The sequence below is a fragment of the Alexandromys fortis genome, unplaced genomic scaffold, assembly GCF_014885135.2.
Source record: "Alexandromys fortis isolate MF-2015 unplaced genomic scaffold, M_Fortis_MF-2015_v1.1 scaffold_3, whole genome shotgun sequence".
Taxonomy (NCBI): Eukaryota; Metazoa; Chordata; class Mammalia; order Rodentia; family Cricetidae; genus Alexandromys; species Alexandromys fortis.
Genome location: NW_026067909.1, coordinates 18107327 through 18129736, shown reverse-complemented (window position 1 = coordinate 18129736; position 22410 = coordinate 18107327). Strand labels below are relative to the sequence as shown.

At 47.1% G+C, this 22410-nt stretch overlaps 4 protein-coding genes and 1 non-coding gene across 7 annotated transcripts; 2 read left to right on the top strand and 3 right to left on the bottom strand.

Moving 5' to 3' along the window:
- Nucleotides 1-756: 756 nt before the first annotated feature.
- Nucleotides 757-3511, bottom strand: CUNH11orf98 (chromosome unknown C11orf98 homolog). The gene is made up of 4 exons (XM_050137287.1): nucleotides 3378-3511; nucleotides 3103-3227; nucleotides 2679-2776; nucleotides 757-2588 (listed from the first exon to the last, which is right to left on the bottom strand). The coding sequence occupies exons 1-4, from the start codon at nucleotides 3414-3416 to the stop codon at nucleotides 2461-2463; spliced, it is 390 nt and encodes a 129-aa protein (XP_049993244.1). The 5' UTR covers nucleotides 3417-3511; the 3' UTR covers nucleotides 757-2460.
- Nucleotides 3512-3670: 159 nt separating this feature from the next.
- On the top strand, nucleotides 3671-3819 carry LOC126498962 (small nucleolar RNA SNORA57). The gene has a single exon (XR_007590939.1). It is a non-coding gene; the product is annotated as a small nucleolar RNA SNORA57 (small nucleolar RNA).
- Nucleotides 3820-4693: 874 nt separating this feature from the next.
- Lbhd1 (LBH domain containing 1) lies at nucleotides 4694-10601 on the bottom strand. Its single transcript, XM_050137288.1, has 3 exons — nucleotides 8364-10601; nucleotides 8131-8293; nucleotides 4694-4999 (listed from the first exon to the last, which is right to left on the bottom strand). The coding sequence occupies exons 1-3, from the start codon at nucleotides 8484-8486 to the stop codon at nucleotides 4713-4715; spliced, it is 573 nt and encodes a 190-aa protein (XP_049993245.1). The 5' UTR covers nucleotides 8487-10601; the 3' UTR covers nucleotides 4694-4712.
- Nucleotides 10602-12243: 1642 nt separating this feature from the next.
- On the top strand, nucleotides 12244-14740 carry Uqcc3 (ubiquinol-cytochrome c reductase complex assembly factor 3). 3 transcript variants are annotated; one of them, XM_050137291.1, is made up of 3 exons: nucleotides 12244-12579; nucleotides 12669-12814; nucleotides 13259-14740. In XM_050137291.1, exons 1-3 carry the CDS (start codon nucleotides 12379-12381, stop codon nucleotides 13314-13316), a joined length of 405 nt encoding a protein of 134 aa, XP_049993248.1. In that variant the 5' UTR covers nucleotides 12244-12378; the 3' UTR covers nucleotides 13317-14740. The 3 variants fall into 3 exon arrangements, with proteins under 3 accessions (XP_049993248.1, XP_049993247.1, XP_049993249.1); XM_050137290.1 differs by having other exon boundaries at nucleotides 12965-13342; XM_050137292.1 differs by having other exon boundaries at nucleotides 12669-13342.
- Nucleotides 14741-16594: 1854 nt separating this feature from the next.
- Ubxn1 (UBX domain protein 1) lies at nucleotides 16595-21034 on the bottom strand. The gene is made up of 10 exons (XM_050137693.1): nucleotides 20907-21034; nucleotides 20736-20821; nucleotides 20579-20632; nucleotides 20385-20491; nucleotides 20213-20282; nucleotides 19246-19437; nucleotides 19100-19151; nucleotides 18629-18742; nucleotides 16897-17089; nucleotides 16595-16737 (listed from the first exon to the last, which is right to left on the bottom strand). Exons 2-10 carry the CDS (start codon nucleotides 20792-20794, stop codon nucleotides 16688-16690), a joined length of 891 nt encoding a protein of 296 aa, XP_049993650.1. The 5' UTR covers nucleotides 20795-20821; nucleotides 20907-21034; the 3' UTR covers nucleotides 16595-16687.
- Between the last annotated feature and the right edge of the window lie 1376 nt (nucleotides 21035-22410).

Sequence of the window (22410 nt, the reverse complement as noted above, 5' to 3'; positions counted from 1 at the left end):
GGCTAACATGTTCAATCAGGACTTATCAACTCTCCCTCGCAGGCTCCCCCATTTTCTCCTTAAAAGCCACCCCAGCAAAAAACAAACAAACAAACAAACCTACTTGCTACTATTGCTGCTTGCTGTCTGCTTTTGCCCAGTCCAGAGGCAGCCTCTCCCATTGCTGGTCCCTCTGGGGTAATAAATGTTTTGGCTGAGAATTTGGTGTCTGGGTGTGTCCTAGTCAACTCCAAGGGGGCTGCCCTCCCATACATGTTGCCCTTGTCTGGCCTTTCTAAACACCCGAATATCCTGTATATATCAGAATTTTTTGTTGTTTTCGTTTTTTTTGAGACAGGGTGTTTCTGTGTAACAGCCCTGGCTGTCCTACAACTCACTCTGTAGACCAGGCTGGCCTCGAACTCAGAGATCCACCTGCCTCTGTCTCCCAAGTGCTGGGATTAAAGGCATGCACCACCACCACCCAGCCAAAACATATTTTAAAAAGTTTTCTAAGCCGGGCATTGGTGGCGCACGCCTTTAATCCCAGCACTCGGGAGGCAGAGGCAGGCGGATTTCTGGGAGTTTGAGACCAGCCTGGTCTACAGAGCTAGTTCCAGACAGGTTCCAAAGCCGCAGAGAAACCCTGTCTCGAAAAACCAACAAAAAAAAAAAAAAAAAAAAGAAAGAAAGAAAGAAAGAAAGAAAGAAAAGAAACATCTGGTGAATATTAAACATTTTTATTATATTTTTTAAGGTTTTTTGTGACAGGGTTTCTCTGTGTAACAGCTTTGGCCCACATCCCGAGTGCTAGGATTAAAGGCATGTGCCACCACTGACTGTCTTGTTCTTATTTTTAAGTTCTATGTATATGAGCATGCCTGTGTATATATAGATACACAAGTACTGGTGTCCTCAGAGTCTAGAAGAGAACATCAGAGCCCCTGAAGCTGGAGTTACACGTGGTTGTGAGATGCATCACATTTATTTAAAAGTTGTTTGGGGATGGAGTTGAGAGGACTAGGGTTCAATTGCCAGCATGCACATGGCAGCTCCCAATTGTAATTCCAATTCCAGGTGAGCTTCTGGCCTCCTTGGGCACATAGTGCACATACATCTATGCAGGCAAAGTATTCATACCCATAAATCTAAAAAAAGAAAGAAAAAGTTGTCTGTGGAGTTGGAGTGATGGTTCAGTGGTAAGAACACTTGGTGCTCTCTCAGAAACACAGATTCAGTTCCTAGCACCTACATGGCAGCTCACTCCAGTTCCAGTGGATCCAACAGCCTCTTCTGGCCTTTGCAGACACCAGGCATGCACAATGCAAATGCTTGCACATTCATGCAAGCAAAAAACTCAAACACATAAAATAGTCTGTTACTGATATTTAGTAGAGGAATGGAAAACTGGAGAAGTGCTGCAAGTCCACGTCTAATTTTTTAATGTGTTTGGTTGTGCTTTGTTGTTACATTTACTATATATATGGGGGACCATGCTTACCAAAATGCAAGCGTGGAAGCCAGAGGACAACTTTGGAGAGTTGGCTCTCCTTCCACTGTTAAGGTCACAGGGATGGGACTCAGTTTGTTGGGCTTGGTGTCAAGCCCTCCATCTATTTAGATGTTTGCAATGGTAAAGGCAAGTTAGGAAAGGGGGCTGTGCATGTCTCATACCCATAATCCCAGCACTGTGGAGGCAGAAGCAGAGGGATCACATGTTCAAAACAGACCTGGGCTATATAACAAAGACCCTGTCTCCCTACTGCATGAGTGCTGATAGAGAAATAGAGACATACAGGTGCTCAGGATGTAGATGGCAAAAAGAAAGCCTAGAATGGATGGGGCCCTGGGTTTGACTCCCAGAACCACCACCATGACCAGTTTAAAAAAAATGTCCTTGCTATAATCCCAGGTCACACAGGTATAGTGGCAGATTCCTTGTCTCGCCACCTATCATCCAATAACCTCCAGTTTTCAAAAATGGAAAATTGGGAGTGTTACTGTATAGAAAGATGGGGACCACTTTAGAAGCTACCTAGTTTCTTTTTGAGATAGGGTTTTATCATGTAGCCCTGGCTGACCAGGAACAAGCTAGTCTAGAACAGAAATCCACCTGCCTCTGCCTCAAAGTGCCAGGATTAAAAGTGAGCACCACCAGGCGCTGCAATACCTAGTTTCTTACTGCTCTGCTCAAGCACACTGTGTGTCCTGCTTCTGGACTGTCTCTCAAAGGCCTTCTTCTTATAGGGCCCCTCCCCATTCCTGCACTTCATCACACGTTAGTTAAACCTCCAGGGCTTTATTACAAAAGGAGTTGGTTGCTAGAGCGGGACCTCTCCAGTCTTTTTCTGCGTCTTCCTCCCTCCCAATATGTAACTCCAGGGAAGGTCAGTGGGCCACTCAAGGGTGTCTGAGAGAGTGAAATATGGTAGTATTTTCTTCACAGTCCTCCAAATCCTCTGGCTGCTGTTGAGAATCTTCTCATAGCAGAGGTAGGGGCTTAGTCTCATCTCCCAGATCCTCCATATCTACATCCTGGGGAACTTTCATCTTCTTTTGTCTTTTGGGCTGTGGCTCACTAGTCCTGGATGGCTTGGAGGGGTTTTCCACTGAACAAAGAGAAAGAAAACAGGAAGCATTTAAGAACCCTGGTAAAAATCCAGACTCCCTTTCATGGAACCTCTGTGCCCCAGACATACCTTCCATGGCTGCCTTTTCTTTCTGAGCAAGGCGGATTTGCTGCAGGAGTTTCCTGCGCTTCTTCCCGGACAGCGTGATGTTGGCACGTGCACTGGATCTGAGGCACAGATAGAAATAAGGATATCCAAGTTAATCTGAACCATCCTAAGTCACAAAAGTGATCCTACCTACAAAAAGGATATTTGCCTCATAGAACTTAGAACCTATGTATGTCTCCTAGGTGTACCTTTGAGAAAATTCAACTAATTGATTGCACTTATGTGGGCACTTTTAAACCCTGTGAGCAACGGTACTGTGAGAGGTTGGTGGTCTGGGAACTAACCTAACTGTCAACTAGTTCCTGCTTAAACGTGAGGGAAAAGTTTGAGCTGCTCTGAAGCTTGGGAGGAATGACTACTCGGAAGAGGCTAGTACCACACTCACGCCCGCTTCTTGAGGTGGTGCCTTGTGGTCAGCCCCGCGTCTATCACAGCCCCGACCACCTGGCGCTTCCGTCGCCGATCCCTGCTCAGCACCCTCCGGCGCTTGAATAACTTCTTCTTCAGCTCCTGAGGGAGAAAAAGACGCGCACCAGAGTAAGATCACCGTGCATGCCCAAATTCTCGCACCCGGGTACTCCAGACACCACTGATCCTGTCTCGGGAGAGGGAAACGCTCCGGGAAGCCTGGGGAAGCAAAGGGACAGCGCCCAAAGTCACCGTGCGGGGACGATTGATCTTTCCTCCGGGAGGACCCATAGCGGCACGCTGAGGCACACTCGTGGAGCCGCACTTCCGCTCCGCTTGCAGGTTCCGCCTGGAGCAAAGGCTCCGCCCGCCTTGCACCCGCGGACCAATCGCAATGCGAGGGGAGAGGCCGACTCCGGGCTTATATAAATGTGTTCCGCGGTCATACGGGTCTTTCGAAGGACGTCTTTCACGTAAGTGGGTTCTGACTGTTGGTATGCGGGGGCAGTTGGGCGCTGCTGGGATCTGGGCCTGGGCTTGTAGACCCTCCATTTCTTGGCGGGGACCGGGCGTGCGGTCCTGCTCCCCGTTATGTACGGAGGCAGAAGGAAAGGGCTCCGGCCCTCTCGGCGTTATGTCTTCGGTGCCTGCGGCCTCCCGTTCGCCGGTTCTATCCTCAGACGCCGGGACATCTCTCTCGATGCAGAAATGTAGCCAGAACCGGCAGTCCCCTCTGTGCGGTCGGTACTGAATGCTCTTTATTTTGGTTTCAGGTCTGTGGATGACGCCCCGGAGTGACAGCTAACGTCTTTCCTTTGGCGGTTTATTGTTGAACCAGTAAAGTCAGTGAACCCTAAGAGCCTTGTGTGCGTTCCCTTTTTTACGCGACTCAGACCTTGTAGCACATACTGGGTTTGCGCGTGACACTTTAGATTCTCTGGTCGATCTTGTGAAGACCTCGGAGATGTCTACCCATGGTGGCGGGTAGCTTTCATTCGTATAGAAGGTGAGATCCTAAAGGCATGGGGATCTTTAAAACTGTAGTTCGCCGTGTAGTAAAGACCTGTAGTAATCCCAGAACAGGCTCCCTGGCTAGTAGTCTAGCCAAAAGAAGCTGCTGAAATTGACTTCATGCCCTGCAATGCTTCGGCCCTGACCCCACCTTCTACTTTGTGAGGAAATCCCTGGGACAGCTGTGAGAGGCAGACTGTACACTAAGGATATTGGATGGGAGCTGTGAGATCTCACCTGCACAGGCCTCCCCTTACCATGTGAATATCCTCGGGGTGGATATGTTGCCTATGGCGGGGTTCACATACAGCTTTATGCAAGGAGTTCGTGGCCGAACACCCTGCCTCTATTTGTAGGGGATGGGGTTTTTAATGACAGATAACTGGAATCCGGGAGCCCTAACATGGTCAGGTTTCTCCCAGCTGTTTGGGAATACTGTTGTCCTGAGAATCCTAGGACACTAGGTTACCCTGGTGTTCAATTAATGTGCTTGGATTTTTCTCTGCATAAAAGCCCTGGCTGCCCATAAACTCACTTTATAGACCAGGTTGTCCTCGAACTCAGATCCACCTCCCTCTATTGTGTCTGGCCTAGAGTGAACAAAAGGGCTGTGAAAACAGAAACAAGGGAGAAACAATACTTACCCCCAAAGGTACTGGGAGGTGGGAAATGGGAATATTCCACAAATCGGGTTCTGTAGTTGCCGGACACTGTAGGGTCCCAAAGAGGACAGGGGTTGGAAGTTTCTTGACCCTCTGTATCTTCAGTAATCCAGGAGGCATCCTCTTGTTCATGCTCCCAGCCAAGACCAGGGTTAAACGTTCTTAAAGGAGATGTGGGGTCCTGTGGGATCCAAGCCCAACCTGGGAGAAGAGTGACCCTATCACATTCTTGATACATACACTATTTTGAGACAAGGCCTCTCAACATAACCCTGGCTGGCCTGGAACTCACTGTGTAACAAGTCAAGCTGGCAGGGCAGTGGTGGTCCACGCCTTTAATCCCATTACTTTGGAGGCAAAGACAGGTGTGATCTGAGTTCAAGGCCCACCTAGTCTACAAAAGGTAGTTAAAGCATAGGTACTGTACACAGAAACACTAGTAAGGCTGGCTACCATGCACAACTCAGGTAAATGTTTGGTTATTTTAGGGTGTGTGACTAGCATATGCATGCTTGGTGCATGAGGAGGTAGGAAGAGAAAATCCAGTCCCTGGAACTAGCGTTAAATAAGGTTGTGAACTACCACATACACGCTAGGAACCAAATCTAGGTCCTCTGCAAAAGTAGCAAGTTCTTTTATAACTGCCCAGCCAGTTCTCCAGCCTCATTTTTCTGTGTGCTACCAGAGTTTTATTCTACCATTAATCCTAGTACTGGGGCAGTAGAGGTAGTCAGATTCCTATGAGATCCTGGCTCAGCTAGCACGTGGGGATGGGTCAGGGTAGTAATTCATGCTTCTGTATTTGTATTCAAGAGTAAATGCAGGGGGCTGGAGAGATGGCTCAGTGGTTAAAAGCACTGTTTCCAGAGGTCCTGAGTTCAATTCCCAGCAACCACATGGTGGCTCACAACGATGTATAGTAGGACCTGATGCCCTTTTCTGTCATAAAGGTGTACATGCAGATAGCACACTTGTATACATAATTTGTGTTTTGTTTTTCGAGACAGGGTTTCTCAGTAGCTATGGAGCCAGTCCTTGAACTCAGGTATGTAGGTCTTGGCCTCCTGAGGCATAAACAAATCTAAATTAAAAAAAAAAAAAAAGTGAAAATAGGTGTGGAGGCCAGGCCAGAGTTCTAGTCAGGTATCTTCCTCAATTGCTCTTCACTTTATATTCAAGGAATCTCTGAACCCAGAGCTTTGCTGTACAGCTACTCCAGGTCCTTACTCCGGGAATCTCAGCCTCCAGAGAGCACTTGATTACAAGTGGGCTGCTGTGCCCAGCTGGAATTTGTGTGACCATTGGGGATCTGAACTCTTGCAGAGCAAGCACTCTACTCCCTAGCCCAGTTTCCTCCTTTATGAAGGAAAATTATCTCCATTTTGAGTTCTGAGAAATCATAAGGAAAAATATTTTAGCACAATGACTGCATAATAAATGCAAAAAAAATCATACAACCATCCACCTAAAATATTACCTCTAGATAGTTAGATGTGGGGTAATTATATTATCTGCTCCCCTCCCCAGTAGTGAACCATGCATTTTAAAATAATAAAAATCCAGATTGCCACTCAACAACATAGCAAGACCCAGGCCAAACAAATGATGAATTCTGTCCACAGAAAGCAAAAGAACAAAACCAAAAGGGCAAATTAAGGCTATGGGTGCAGCTCAGTGGTAGATCAATTACCTAACATGCCAACGGCCTTGGTTTTAGAAGCTGGTAAGATGGCTTAGCCAGCAAAAGACAAAGCAGGTCATAATTGATAGTGTGACACACGTGGTCTTCCTCTGACCTTCGCGGGTATGCAGGGGACACATGCACACCCCATACCTGAAATAGTTTGCTTGCTTTTTTTGTTTGTTTTTTTAGTTTTTTTTTAGACAGAGTTTCTCTTTTTAACAGACATGACTGTACTGAAACTCACTTTATAATACAGGCTGGCCTCATTCACTGCCTCTGCCTCCCAAGTGATGGTATTAAAGGCACTGTGCCACCACCACTCGGCTGTCTTTTTTTGAGACAGGGTTTTTCTGTGCAGTCCTGGAACTGTCTCTACCACACTGGCCTTGAACTCAGATATCCTCCTACCTCTGCCTCCTGAGGGCTCTGATTAAAGGCTTGCACCACCAGGTCTCCATGTGTAGTTCTGGCTGCTCTGGAACTCACTGTGTGGACAAGGCTGGTCTTACAGAGATCTGCCTGGCTCTGCCTCTCCAGAGCTGGAATTAAAGATGTGTGCCACCACTGCCCAGCAACACACACATTTTTTCAAAAAAAATGCTTGAAGGCCCTGGGTTCTATCTCAACAGTGCAAACAAAAGCAAAAATCAAACAAATAGTAGAAAGGGTAGAGCTCCGCCTGCAAGAAAAAAGGCTATCAAGTCAGCCAACTTGATTGTTTTGTTTTTTGAAGCAGGGTTTCTCTGAGTAGCTTTGGGGCTAGTCCTGGAACTAGCTCTTGTAGACCAGGCTGATCTCCAATTCACAGAGATCTGCCTGCCTCTGCCTCCCAAGTGCTGGGATTACTTGGGAGTGGACCAATTTGAAGTTAGTCCCTAGAACTCACAAGGTGGAATGAGAGATCTGGCTCCCACAAATTGTCTTCTGACCTACACACACACACACATACTATGGTACAGGTACACCCTACTCATTCTTACAAGTAAATAAAGATTATTATTGCTATTATTTATTATTATTTTGGAGATACATTCTCACTATGCAGACCAGGCTGACCTGTAACGCACAGAGATCAGCCTGCCTCTGCTTTCCAAGTTCCTGAATTAAAGGCAGGGACCACCATACCCAACTACGCCTAAATTTTTTAAAGACCATCATTTCCAGATCAGAACAGCCTTTTAAACTAGTAGGGTGCAGAGCCCAGGGCTCAGGCTTTTAATAATCTCAAGTACTCAGAAGACTGAAGCAAAAGGATTACCATGAGTTCAAGGCCAGCCTGAGTTATAGTTAGCTCTAGGTCAGTCTGAGTTGCAGTGAGACTGTCTCAAATAAATTAATTAAAAATGACTGGGAATATAGCTCAGCAGTAGAGTACCTCTTTAGGTTCACTTTTCAGTGCTTAAATAAAGGAACAAGCAAACAAGCCAGGCATGGTGCTACAGTCTTGCAACCCCACAATTTGGGAGGCTGAAGCAGGAAGATCTTCAGTTCTAGTTCAGTTTGAAATATAGAGTGAGACTTTTTGAAAAACAAAACAAAACACCAAAGCTGTCCTCTAAGGTCCCTGTTTCTAGCATTCCTGGACACCTACTGTGGGCCTGGAAAGTCTAGATGGCAATGGCCTGAATGAATAATCCATCACCCTCACCTGGCTCTTCACTTGGATCCTGGAAGAAGGCTTCTGCTTCCTCCTCTTCACCATCAGTGAGCAGCAGCAACTCCTCATGTGACCACTGGCTATCCTCCTGGTCTTCCTCATTCCTCTCTGAGACCTCTACCACAATAGAGGGCAGGCGGGGCTTTGGAGACACCTGCATAAGTACAGCAGGGGTGTTGGGCCCAATTGGAGGAAGAGCCAGTTCCTGGACCAGTAGTACTCACCTGAGCATCCTGCTGACCTTCACATCTGCCAGGCTCCTCTCTGTTCCTTGAGAGAGGATTCGTCAACAGGGGACTATCTCCAGACCAAGGTCCATCCTTGCTACTTCCTGGCACGAGGGCCATGCTTGTGACTCTAAGAATGCAGGGTGCTTGGGTTCCAGGTCAAGTCCCCTGCGCAGTGCCCCACACAGACTATGCTTTAATCGTCTTTGTAGAGGGCTCCTTAATCACTGCTGAGGAAAGAACGCTGACATGCTGGGAGATTATGGGCCTTCCAAGGGAGGGGAGAAGCCAAAGAGGAGACACAGGAGCTTTATTCTGCTTACTCCCTGAGACACTGGGGATGGCAGTCAAGGTAGGAGACAAGGGCATCTGGATTAAAGCCCTATAAATAAAAAGCTGTGATGGTGGATTTCCTAACTCCGTGTTTGCTGGTTTTCTCAAGTGGACTTATTTGTATGTTATTTAACGAATGCTTATGTGGCTTTTGCTGTTTCACAGAAACCTTTTTATCTATTTACCTTAAATGTTATTTATTTTATAGGTAGAGCTGTTTTGCCTGCAAGTATGTCTTCTAGAAGAGGGCATTGGATCTCATAGGACAGGCATCACTGATAGTTGTCAGGCACCACGTGGGTGCCGGGAATCAAATCAAATCAGCCAGTGCTCTTAATTACTGAGCCATCTCTCCTAGCCTGCCAAGAACTCCAGACAGTGGTGGTGCAGTCCTTTAATACCAGCACTTGGGAGACAGGGGAGACAGAGGCAAGCTTGCTCTACAGAGACAGTTCCAGGACAGCCAGGACTACACAGAGAAAACCTGTCTTGGGAAAACAAAAGTAAACAAGCCAGTTAGGATAGCACACATCTTTAATAGCAAAATTTAAGAAGCACAGGCAGGCAAAACTCTGGGACTTCAAGGCTAGCCTAGTCTACACAGCAAGTTCCAGGCCAATCATGACTAGAAAATGAAATCATAGAAGCCCTTCGTTCCTTTTATTTTTTGTTAATCTTATGTTATGAGCCGGGTGGTGGTGGCACATGCCTTTAGTCCCAGCACACATGAGGCAGAGGCAGGCAGATCTCTATGAGTTCAAGGCCTGGTCTACAAAGCAAGTTCCAGGACAGCCATGGCTACACAGAGAAACCCTGTCTTGAAAAACCAAAACCAGGGGCTGGAGAGATGGCTCAGTGGTTAAGAGCATTGTCTGCTCTTCCAAAGGTCCTGAGTTCAATTCCCTGCAACCACATGGTGGCTCACAACCATCTGTAATAAGGTCTGGTACCCATTTCTGGCCTGCAGACATACACACAGACAGAACACTGTATACATAATAAATAAATATTTTCCTCCTGAATATTAACCTTCATCAGGCGATGAAAGGAGACAGAGACCTACATTGGAGCACCAGACTGAAATCTCAAGGTCCAAATCAGGAGCAGAAGGAGAGAGAGCACGAGCAAGGAACTCAGGACCACGAGGGGTGCACCCACACACTGAGACAATGGGGATGTTCTATCAGGAACTCACCAAGGCCAGCTGGCCCAGGTCTGAAAAAGCATGGGATAAAAACGGACTTGCTGAACATAGCGGACAATGAGGACTACTGAGAACTCAAGAACAAGGGCAATCAATGGGTTTTTGATCCTACTGCACGTACTGGCTTTGTGGGAGCCTAGGCAGTTTGGATGCTCACCTTACTAGACCTGGATGGAGGTGGGTGGTCCTTGGACTTCCCACAGGGCAGGGAACCCTGATTGCTCTTTGGGCTGATGAGGGAGGGGGACTTGATTGGAGTAGGGGGAGGGAAATGGGAGGTGGTGGAGGTGAGGAGGCAGAAATCTTAAATAAATTAAAAAAAGAAAAACCAAAACCAAAATAAATTTTTTTTTTTTTTTTTTTGGTTTTTCGAGACAGGGTTTCTCTGTGGTTTTGGAGCCTGTCCTGGAACTAGCTCTTGTAGACCAGGCTGGTCTCGAACTCACAGAGATCCGCCTGCCTCTCCAAAATAAATATTTTATGTTCATTTGTATTTCGTCCATAGTCATGTCTGTGTGAGGGCATTGGATCCACTGGAACTATAGTTACAGATAGTTGTGAGCTGCCATATGGGTGCTGTGAATTGAACCCGGGTCCTCTGGAAAAGAAGCCAGTGGTTTGTTTGTTTTGTGTGTGCTTTGTTTTTTGTTTGTTTGTTTAACATTTTATTTATTATGTATACAGTTTTCTGTCTGCATGTATGCCTGCAGGTCTGAAGAGGGCACCAGATATTAAAGATGGTTGTGAGCCACCATGTGGTTGCTGGAAATTGAATGAACTCAGAACCTCTGGAAGAGCAGCCAGTGCTCTTAACCTCTGAGCCATCTCTCCAACCCGTTGGTTTCGTTTTCAAGACAGGGTTTCTCTTTGTCGCTTTGGAGCTTGTCCTGGAACTCACTCTGTAGACCAGGCTAGTCTCAAACTCACAGAGAGTGACCTGCCTCTGCCTCTCAAGTGCTGGGATTATAGGTGTGTGCCACCACCGCTCAGCCAGAAAGTCTTTTCTTAAAAAGAGCAAGGAATGGGCTAAGAAAGCATATCTATGATACAAAGCTTGCCTAACACTCTGGTTTCAAAACCTGAGAGAGAAAAAAATTGTTTCCTATTCTGTCCATTTGGCTGTGAATTTTTGTTTGTCCTAACTTCTATGTGCTTTGTTTTGAAACAATTTCTTTCAATGAAGCCTTGACTGGTCCCCAACTCTTCCAGATTTACCTTTTTTAAACATTTGAGAGTTCAGGTGTTAGTCATTGCATTGTGTACTTAGAATATTAATAGTCCTCTATTGATTTGAAACTTCCTGGGATTGAAAATTGGCAATGGTATTTATTTATTTATTATGTACACAGTGTTCAACCTCCATGTATGCCTGCAGGACAGAAGAGGGCACCAGACCTCATTACAGATGGTTGTGAGCCACCATGTGGTTGCTGGGAATTGAACTCAGGACCTCCAGAAGAGCAGTCAGTGCTCTTAACCTCTGAGCCAGCTCTCCAGCCCCATAGTTTTTATTTTTAATTAAAATTATTTTACTTTAATTAGTTTAAGACAGAATTTCTTGGTGTAGCACTGGCTGCCCTAGACCTCACTCTGTAGAGCAGGTTGGCCTCGAACTCAGAGAGCTGTCCTGGGATGAAAGGTGTGCACTACCACCACCCAGCAAAAACTTAGCAACTCAAAAATCCACAGTAATCATGCACTCTTTTATGGCAATGGCCCTAAACTCTTTTTTCTTCATTGTTTTGTGTCATTAATGTTTTGCCTGCATGTGTATGTGCATCACAGTGCCTGAGTACTGAACCCAGGTCTGTTAAGCCCTCTCTCCAGCCGGCTCTAGCATTTTTTAAGATATTCAACGTCCTTTACTCAGCTACCAAGCTCCAGGATCTCATTTCAGGTGAGGTGGTAGCAGCAGGTGGCTTCCTTGTGAGTGTGAGGTCAGTGGTCTACATAATGAATTTCTACACAGGGAGTTCCAAGTCGGCTGGTGAGGGGAGTGCGACGGATTTTTTGTTTGGTCTTTTTTGTTTTTTCGAGACAAGGTTTCTCTGTGTAGCCTTAGCTGTCCTGGAACTCGCTCTGCAGACCAGGCTGATCTCAAACTCAAAGATCCACCTGTCTCTGCTTCCGGAGTGGTGAGAAAAAAGGCCTGGGCCACCGCGCCACCACTGACCTGCTTTTGTTGTTTTTTAAATCTATAATTTCAAGAGTCAAGAGTCTTGCAGAGCAGTGGCGGTGCACGCCTTTAATCCCAGCACGGGGGAGGCAGAGGCAGCTGAGGTCAAGGCCAGCCTGGTCAACAGAGCAAGTTCCCGAACAGGATCCTAAGCTGCACTGTGAAACCCCATCTAGAAAAACAAAACAAACAAACAAACAAAAAAAGAATTTAAACGTTTCAACAGGGCCAGCACCGCTTTAGCCTGGAAGTTGCTCTATGGTTTTCGGCTCCGCCCCGCCTCGGTCGCTCTAGCCCGCATGGGAAGCGGCGAGACGTCGCGGCTCCCTTCTAGGCCGCCGGAGGATGCAGAGGGCATCTCGTTGGTAGTGTGGTCGGCCATGAACACGGTTCGTAAAGCACTGGTGGTGGTTGCTGTGCTCGGCGCGGGTGCTGGCGTTGGCTCCACTCTGTTTGCCCTTGTAACCCCAGGAGAACTACAGAAGCAGGCAATGCTGCAGGTAGAAACACCCGGGCTCCCCGAGGTGGGTGTGCGTGGGGAGAGGCCATGTCTTCGGGCCCGGGCTGCAAACATCCTTCTTGCCCTTAGGAGTTTCCGGAACGGGACCCGCGGCGCAGGGAAGAAGCTGCCCGAACCAAGGAACTAGTGATGGCTACTCTGAAGAAAGCGTCAGCTACGGAGGAGAACGTGGCCTGGAGGAAGAACTGGACGGAAGCAGTTAGCGACGGCAGCAGGTCAGCGTGACACCAGAGCTTGCCTGTGGGACCTTCGAGGCGCCTTTTCTCCGTGCGCGGGGGTGGAGTCCGGATTCAGGGTAACACGACTCTAGCAGGCACAGGTAGCTGTCGTCGGTGGTCGCGTTTAATGTGCACATCGCGTGACAGGGACGAGATGGGGGTCGGATGTGTGGAACCAAAGGAACTAATAAATCCAGTCCATCCGTTAAGTGGATTCCGCAGCCGGATATTTAATGCCTAAAGAGCTGAGAGGGTCGGCACGGTGGGAGCAGAAGTTGCTGATTGCCACTCACTCGTCCTGGAGAGTTCCAAGTCCAGTAGGTTTTCTGACTATTAAAAACAGGTCACATGATCTAAGTTTGCTTCAACAACTGGCGGTAAAAAAAAAAAAAAAAAAAAAAAAGACTTTTCTAATGTCTGTTTTGTGTGTCTATGTTGTAGAGCGAAAAATGAAAGTGCGGACGCGCTGCATATATGGAAGTCACAGAACAGTGTTTAACTTCGGTTAAAGTCTCTTTCCAGTCAGTGTTGCCCTGATTGTGCTGGAACTCGCTCTGTAGACCAGGCTGGCCTCACAGCTTCACCTGCCTCTGCCTCCTCAGTGCTTGCATTAAAAGTATGTACCTCCATTGCCAGGCCTTGTTAAGGCTCTGTAAGAGAAGCTGACTCAGTACTAAAACATCTGTGTCAGATCATTCTTAACCATAGCTCAGTGACATATAAGTATAATAACCACAGCACCCAGGAGGGTAAGAAGATAGTAGTTTCAAGACAAACCTGGGCTACTACCTCAAAAGAGAAAGATTTTGGTTTAACTACATGATATTCTGAACTGAGTGTTTATCCTCAGCACTTGGGACAGAGGGGCAGGAAGATCTCTGCAAGGCCAGCTTGGTCTGCTTAATAATTCCCAGACCCTCCGGGGCTACATAGTGAAACCAGCTCTCAAAAAAAAAAAAAAAAAAGGCCCGAGGGTTTAAACTATTACAAAATGGGCAAAAAGGGTCGTTGGAAAGTGCAGCAGTGCATGGTAGCTGAGTCTCAGCACCTGGCAGCTTGAGCCAGAATTCTAACAAGCTCAAAGCCAGCCATGGCTATAAAGTGTTTCAGGCTGTCCTGGACTATAGTTGAGATCCTGCCACGAAAATCCCGCTATTCCCCCCAACATACAGCCTCTTGCTAAATGTAGTGAGGGACGGTTGAAAGGGCTGTGGGTAAAAGCACCTTGAGCTAAACCTAGGATTTAAATCTAATCCCTGGAACCCACCTGGTGAATGAAGGAAAGTGACTGCTGGTTTCTTTTGACCTCTAAGTTTTCTGCCTCCACAGGCATACACGTAAATATATGTGTCTATGCCCCCAAAGTTGTTTATTATATGGTGGCACACAAAACCCAGGGCCATGGGCTTGTACCTGCAGAGATGAACCAGGCCACAAATCCTTTTTTGATTTGGTACCGAGGATTGAGCCCTAGCACCTTGGGTATGCTAGTACCCATCACTGAGCTCCACCTAGCCCATATACATATATAGGTGTGTGTTGTGTAATGTTCAATCTTTTGGCTTCTTGGGGGGCCCACCACCCAACTCCCAAATAAATCACAGAGGCTTATTCTTTGTTATGAATTCCCTGCCTTACTTAGCTTGTTTCTTGACAGCATTTTTAAAGACAGGGTTTCTCTGTATAGCTTTGGAGCCTATCCTGGAATTCTCACAGTAGATCAGGGCAGCCTTGAATCCACCTGCCTCGGCTTCCTAACTGCTGGTATAAAGGCGTGTGCCACCACGACACTGCAGGAATTACAAGTTCACTACTTGCCTTTTAAAAGGGCTCTGCCCACCTCCTATCTATGTCTCTCTTCTGCTGCTCCACCCTGAGAGGCTGGTCTCCCCCCTTCCCTTAATAAAAACCCCTCCACAGTAACTGTTGCATGGCGCTTTTCTTAAATTATGATAGTCTTGGGCTGGAGAGATGGCTCAGAGGTTAAGAGCATTGCCTGCTCTTCCAAAGGTCCTGAGTTCAGCAACCATATAGTGGCTCACAACCATCTGTAATGGGGTCTGGTACCCTCTTCTGGCCTGCAGGCATACACACAGACAGAATATTGCATACATAATAAATAAAAATTATGATAGTCTTGCTATGTTATCCTGGGCTTACCTGAACTAACCTCAGTTTTCCTTGCTCCCTAAGTGTTGAGATTATTATAGGCAATGATGATTTGGTCTTGGTCTTTTTTATGTTCATTGGTGTTTTGTCTGTGAGGACAAAACAGAAACCCTAGAACTGGTGTTATAAACAGGTGTGAGCTGCCATGTGGGTGCTGGGGAACTGACCCCAAGAGCAGCTAAGTGCTCTTAACCACTGAGTCTTAAGAGGTCACCTGCCATGAATCGCATGGTGACCATTGCTTCTTGACAAAATTCCAGCATTTCAACTTTATAGACCACACTTCTCCAGCACCCCCTTTTTTTTTTTTTTTTTTTTTTTTTTTTTTTTTGTTTTTTGAGAAAGGGGTTTTTTTTTGCTTTTGGGGCTCTCAAGAACCTTTTTTTTTTTTTTTTTTTTTTTTTTTTTTAGACAGGGTTTCTCTGTGGCTTTGGAGCCTGTCCTGGAACTAGCTCTGTAGACCAGGCTGGTCTCGAACTCACAGAGATCCGCCTGCCTCTGCCTCCCGAGTGCTGGGATTAAAGGCGTGTGCCACCACCGCCCGGCCCTTTTGGGAAATTTTGTGTGGGCTTTGGTAAAGGATTAAAGTGTGTACAATGGGCAGGGTGGTGAACAAAAAAAATAAACACCCCACAAACCCACTACTTTATATATAGCCAGTGTTTACGGGGCATGTACTATGCCAGACACTGCTAAAGCATTAAATGTTTCATAATATAGGAAATAGATACTATTAGCCTATCACACTAATGGAGTGGCTTCAAGAAGTCAAGGCATATGAAATACATAATAGTAAGGCCTTGGGATGGAGAGATGGCTCTGAGGTTAAGAGCACTGGCTGCTCTTCCAGAGCTACTGAGTTCAGTTCCCTGCAAAGACATGGCTCACAACCATTTGTAATGAATGATCTGGTGCCCTCTTCTGGCCTGCAAGTATACATGCAAGCAGAACACTATATGTAATAAATAAATAAATCTTAAAAAAAAAAAAGCAATAGTAAGGTCTTTTTTTTTTTTTTTTTTGGATATTTGAGAAAGGGTTTCTGTGTGTAGCCTTGGCTGTCCTGGATTTTAAACTCAATCAAGCCCAGCATGATGACACACATCTTTAACCCCAAATTTGGAAACAAAGGCAAGGGATCTCTGAGTTTGAGGGCCAGCCTGGTCTATATAGTTCCAGGATAGCCAGGACTACATAATCTCTGTTTTTTTTTTTTTTTAATGATTTTATTTATTATGTATACAACAGTCTGCCTCCCTGTATGCCTGCAGGCCAGAAGAGGGCGCCAGATCTCATTACAGATGGTTGTGAGCCACCATGTGGTTGCTGGGAACTGAACTCAGGACCTCTGGAAGAACAGTCAGTGCTCTTAACCGCTGAGCCATCTCTCCAGCCCCTCTCTGTTTCAAAATAAACAGAAAATCCTTAAGTACCACTTTATGCTATGAACAAGAGGTGCTGTGTAATGCACATCCCCCCACACACCCCCAAGCAGGTAATCAGTCCTAGAAAACTACTGCCAACTGGACAAAGAGGTCCTTCTTCAAATGCCTTCCCTTTATCTTCTCATAGTGCCCTTTCTAGTCATTCAGGAAGGAGCCAGGCATATACATAACTCAAAGGGTCTATTTATTAGGAAGGAAATGTCAGTGCTTTATCAAAGATGAAGAGGTCAGGAAGGATTGATGGGATGGAAGACCCTCAACTGGGACACTTCTTGGCCACAATGAGGACAGCAGAAGGCACGAGTCCTAAAGATAGAAGAAAGAGTTTGAATTACAAGGATACTTCGCCTTAGGCCTTCAAATTTCTGGAAACATACATACCATGTCCACTAAGCCCCTTTCCTTTTCCTATCTCTACTGCCCCTCATTCCTTTAAGTCCTGACTCCTGGTCTCATATAACATACCCAGTTCCTGCAGAGGCCGCTCCATGTCAGCCTCCGAGAAAGCCCTTCTAGGGAAGCCACTGAGCAACTGCACAGGGTCCTGGTCCTGTCCAGGTTCTTCCCCGCGGTGAAGCTCTACATAAAGCCTCACAGCTGCCAGCTGTTCCCGGGCCCGGAACGTTTGGGTCAGGGATGTCCCATCAGGCAGCCTAACCTAGAAGGCAAAAAGTACTATGAGCACTGAAACCGAATGAGGACTAGGATATGGGGTGGCCCGTGCCTATAGCCCCAGCACTTAGGGGCACAGACAGATCTCTGAAGCTTCAAGACCACCCTGGTTTACATAAAGTTCCAGGGCTGGAAGCAGGTTGAACAATTTCAAGGTCAGCATCAGGTACAGGAGACCCTGTCTCAAAAAATAAAACAATGATAGCCGGGCGTTGGTGGCTCACGCCTTTAATCCCAGCACTCGGGAGGCAGAGGCAAGCGGATCTCTGTGAGTTCGAGACCAGCCTGGTCTACAGAGCTAGTTCCAGGACAGGCTCCAAAGCCACAGAGAAACCCTGTCTCGAAAAACCAAAAATAAATAAATAAATAAAACAATGAATAAATAAATAGGTGAGGCCAGGTAATGACAATACCTATAATCATAGCACAGAGAAGAAATAGGAAGGAGGACCACCCGAAGTCTGAGGTCAGCTTGATCTTCACAGTGAACTCCAGGAGGTCTGTAGGGCTGTACAGCAAGACCCAGTTCCGAAAATAAAACAAAGTCTGGAATAGTGGCATATGCCTGTAATCCCAGCACTCAGGCAGAGGCAGGGGTTATCTCAAAATTCAAGACCAGCCTAGTCTACACATCAAGACCCTGTCTCATAACAAACTGGCTGGATAATGGTAGCTCACACCTTTAATCCCAGCACTGGGGAGGGGAGAGAGGGCAAAGGCAGGTGGATATCTGGGAGTTTGAGGCCAGCCTGGTCTATAGCCAAGGCTGTTACACAGAGGAACCCAGTGTCAAAATAAATAAACAAATAAATAAATAAAACCACACACACACAAACTGAAGTAACCAAGAAAAGGAAAGGAGGACTAAAGCTGGTCTGCTCTCCTGGAGAGACTGCACCAGTACAAACACTACTTAAAGGTCCTGAAGAACAACCACTTATGCTCTGCTTCAACAGGTGATGAAAAAGGACTCCAGCTACCTCACAATCAAGAAAAGACAAGCTGGAATTATTTTTAAAAACCATAGTTGCCGGGTGGTGGTGGCTCACACCTTTAATCCCAGCACTTGGGAGGCAGAGGCAGGCGATCTCTGTGAGTTCTAGGCCAGCCTGGTGTACAGGAGCTAGTGCCAGGACAGGCTCCAAAGCTACAGAGAAACACTGTCTCGAAAAAAAAACACCACCACCAACAACAACAACAAAAAACTACACAGAGAAACCCTGTCTCAAAAAAACAAAACAAACAAAATCTAGGAAGTGCCATATTATGAAAACAGCTATGTAATAAGTCTAATGAAAACATTATAATTAAAGGGTAACTGCTGAGTAAGAATGAAGTATGGATTTAAATAAGACAGGCAGGTGAAATTCGATCACTCCCAAGAGTAGAGGAGGTAGGATTTCAAAAGTCATGTACAAAGAAGGGAGTGATTTGGCAAATGGGACTTAAATGCAAATAGCTCTGTGCTGGGCACCTTATAGGCCAACACAGGGTTCCAGGAGCAAGACAGCCACTGAACACATACCTGTATGCGACACTGGTCATACTCCCGCTTGGTAGGGGGCTCCTGGCTGGGAGAAGAAGGAACAGGACCTGGTTCTGTTGCTGGTGGTGATGACTGAGAACCCACACTACCATACTGGAAGACAAAATAGGAACACTAGCTCAGTGCTAGCACACCAGTCTAGCATGCATAGAGATTCAACCTGCAACTCCCGTGTGACTACAGATCACCCTGAAATCAAACAAACAAACAAACAAAACAACAACACAACAAAACAACCCATCCAGGTTTGGCTCACAATTTTAAGTTCTAGCACTTGGAAGGCTAAGGCGGAGAACAAGAAGTCTGAGATCAGTCTGGGCAAATATCTGGGCATATTTACCGAGTAAAATATGTCTCAAACAAACAATCATGTATGCACAGGCTTTCTCTTAATGAAAAAGGAAATTAACCCACCTCCTCCATTATACCCACAGATTTCTAGTCACCCACCTTCTTGGCTCTCTCTGCTTTGTCCCTTTCAATTTTTTCTCGGACCCTTTGTCTGGAATGTAGACAGGAAGAAAAGAAATCAGAGACAGACAGGGAAAATCTTGATTTCCTTCTCAACTATCACCCAACACGACGAGCGTCCAGACCTGGCGGCTAATTCCTCAGCCTTTTCTCTCCTGCGCTCCTCGGCAGCACGGCGCATCTCATCTTCCTGCAGTTTCTGTCGTGCAGCTGACAGCTCCTGCCCTTGTCTCCTCCGCTGCTTTTCTCGTTCCAAAGCTTCTCGTTCCTCCCTTTCCTCACGTTCCCGTTGCTTCTGGGCCACAAGCTCCAACATTCTGTTTTGCAGAGAAGAAAAAGCTGAAGTTGGACATGGAGCGGGACACGTGTTCCAAGACACATGAGAGAAAACAAAAACAAAACCATAACAACAAACAGGAGCCTAGGAGTATAGCTCAGTGATAGAGCACATACTTAGCACACAACGGGGCCTTGTAGAAAGAGAGACGAGAAAGGGGCAAATGAGAGCTAGGCATAGTGGCACACATCTGTAATTCCTGCACTTGCAAGGTACAGGTAAGAGAATCAGAATCTCAAGGTAATCTGTAGTCACACAGGAGTTTTAGACCAGCCTGGGCTACATCAGACTGTTTCCTTGTTTTTTGTTGTTGTTGTTTTTTTTTTTTTCCGAGACAGGGTTTCTCTACCTCCCGAGTGCTGGGATTAAAGGCACATGACACCAACGTCTGGCTGTGACCTTGTTTTTATTTTGTTTCCCAAAAACTGGTCAGGTTCTATGCTCAGATTTGTGTTTGCATTGAGAGGAAGGAAGCTGGCCCCATGACCCTTTGGAAAGTGAGTCTATGTACTAGATAGCCCATGCCTGTAACCCCAGCACTCAGAAGAACGTGGCTTTGAACTTAGCCTGGGATATATACTGGGTTCCAGGACAGCCTGAAGTACACAGCTAGACCCTGTCTCAAAAGACAACGCAGGGCACTGTGGTGAAGGCCTTTAATCCCAGCACTCTGGAGGCACAGGCAGGAGGATCAGTTCGTCTTGGGCTGACTCCAAAAGAAACATACACACAAAGTGAAATTGCCAGCTAGTTACCTCTTAGTCTGTTCTTGTCTTTCCTCTTCAGTCAAAATGGGTTTGCTTTCTCCAGCAGCAGACCCAGATCCTACAAACAAGCAACCAGTATTATTACTTATAATAAAATAATTTCGGTTTTCCCAGGCCCTCACTAGATGTCTAGAATCACAAGATGTCTCCCAGTCAGGACCTTCAGGGCCAACTTGCTCTGAAGACGTGGGTTCCCGTCCCAGGATGTGGCCGAGGGGAGTCTCTAGCGGCTCGTCCACATCGGGGTCGTCTTCGTGCTCCATAAGCCTGGGCAGGGAAAGTCGGCTCGGGGTTAGCCCTGAGGCCGCCCTTCCCACAGCCCCCAAACCTCCGCCACCCGGGCAGGTCGCTCACCAGTCCATCGCAGCCTCGATGCCCTGGTTCCCTGTGAGGGCCAGAGCCTTCTCCCTGGGGGCAGAAACACGGAGAGTAGCGCCCACCAGCCATGGTGACGGTCAGGCCGGGCCCGGCCCGCGGCCCCCCACCACGGGCTGAGGGGAAGCTCCCTTACGCGCGTCCCCTGGGAAAGCCCATCTCGATGAGGCTCTCCAAAGCCGTCAGCTCCGCCATGGCGCCAGCCGCCGCTTCCGCGGGGACCTGCGGTGACGAGAAGGAAGGCGGCGAGGGTCAGCCCGGGACGACTCCGCCCGCGACGCCGCCCTCCCGGCGCTCGCGAACTCACCGGGTTGGGGACCCGGAGGCGGGGATGGGGGGGGGGACACAGACGGAGGAGAGCTGAGGGGAAGCGGAAGTGCCCCGTCTGTTTGGGTCACGTGGGGACGGGTGGACGGGTGCCGGGAGGGCCAGACCAGCCCCACTTGGTGGGCGGGGCCATCTGCCAACGGTAGAGACCCAGCCTCGGGGGAGCGTTGGAGCGCTTGAGCCGGTTTGATCGAGGGTTCAGCGGGTAGAAGCACAAGCTGCCAGACTTGACTATATTAGTTCGATTCCCATGACCCACGCGGTGGAGGAAAGAGAAAGATTTCTGTTAGTTGTTCCCTGACCTAGACGAGCCAGTGGTGCCATTCATGATAAGCAATAAATAAATTAATGCATGTCATCATTTTTTTTGTCTTTTTTGTTTGTTTGTTGTTTTGTTTTTGTTTTTCGAGACAGGGTTTCTCTGCATAGTTCTGGCTGTCCTGGTACTCGCCCTGGAGATTGAAGGGATTCTAGCCAGTCCAAGCTTGGCAAACAGGGCTCTTACAGGCCTTGTCCCTCTTCCCCCCTTACCCCCTGCATAGCAAAAATTAGATTACATTCCTAAAGCTAGCCTTCAAGGTCTATTCCTTTATTTGGCTACTTCCTCCTCCTGAGGCTGACTACCTACTAGTGTCTAGCTGTCCGAGTATCCTGCAATCAAAAACCTCCTAATTAACACGCCCAATTAAAATTAAGCTCATCCTAACAGAGGGTTTCCCATTCGACCTTTATAAACTGCTATTTTCCTTTCTATCCAGAGGCAGTCCTTTGTCCTCCCTTGTTTCTCCCCCCCCCATCTGCAATGTTTGTCCTTTATCCCCCCCCACCTCCTCTGGGGCAAATAAATCTTTGTGCTGAGAACTTAGTCTTGTGGTGGCCTGAGCTGAAAAACCAATCCGGTCATAGACTGGTTTCAAACTTCGAGGTCTGCCCGCCTCTGCCTCCCAAGTGCTGGGACTAAAGGATTATGATACTACCATCTGCTGCTGCTGTCCTTTTCCCTGTTCCCATTTTTACCTTTTCTTTCTTTCTTCTTTCTTTCTTTCTCTCTTTCTTTCTTTCTTTCTTTCTTTCTTTCTTTCTTCCATTCTTTCTTTCACTATGTACCTCTGGCTGTCCTGGAACTCAGAAAGACCAGGCCTACCTCAGGCTCATAGAAATCAGCTTGCCTGTGCTTCCTGAGTGTGCAGGGATTAGAGGAGTGTGACACCACACCAGGCAGTGACATATGTAATTTTAAATATTTATTATGTATATAATATTCTGTCTGTGTGTATGCCAGCAGACCAGAAGAGGGCACCAGACCCCATTACAGATGGTTGTGAGCCACCATGTGGTTGCTGGGAATTGAACTCAGAACCTTTGGAAGAGCAGGCAGTGCTCTTAACCTCTGAGCCATCTCTCCAGCCCGACATATGTAATTTTAAAAGAAGAAATCAGAGCTTGGCGGTGGTGGCACACACTGTTAATCCCAGCACATGGGA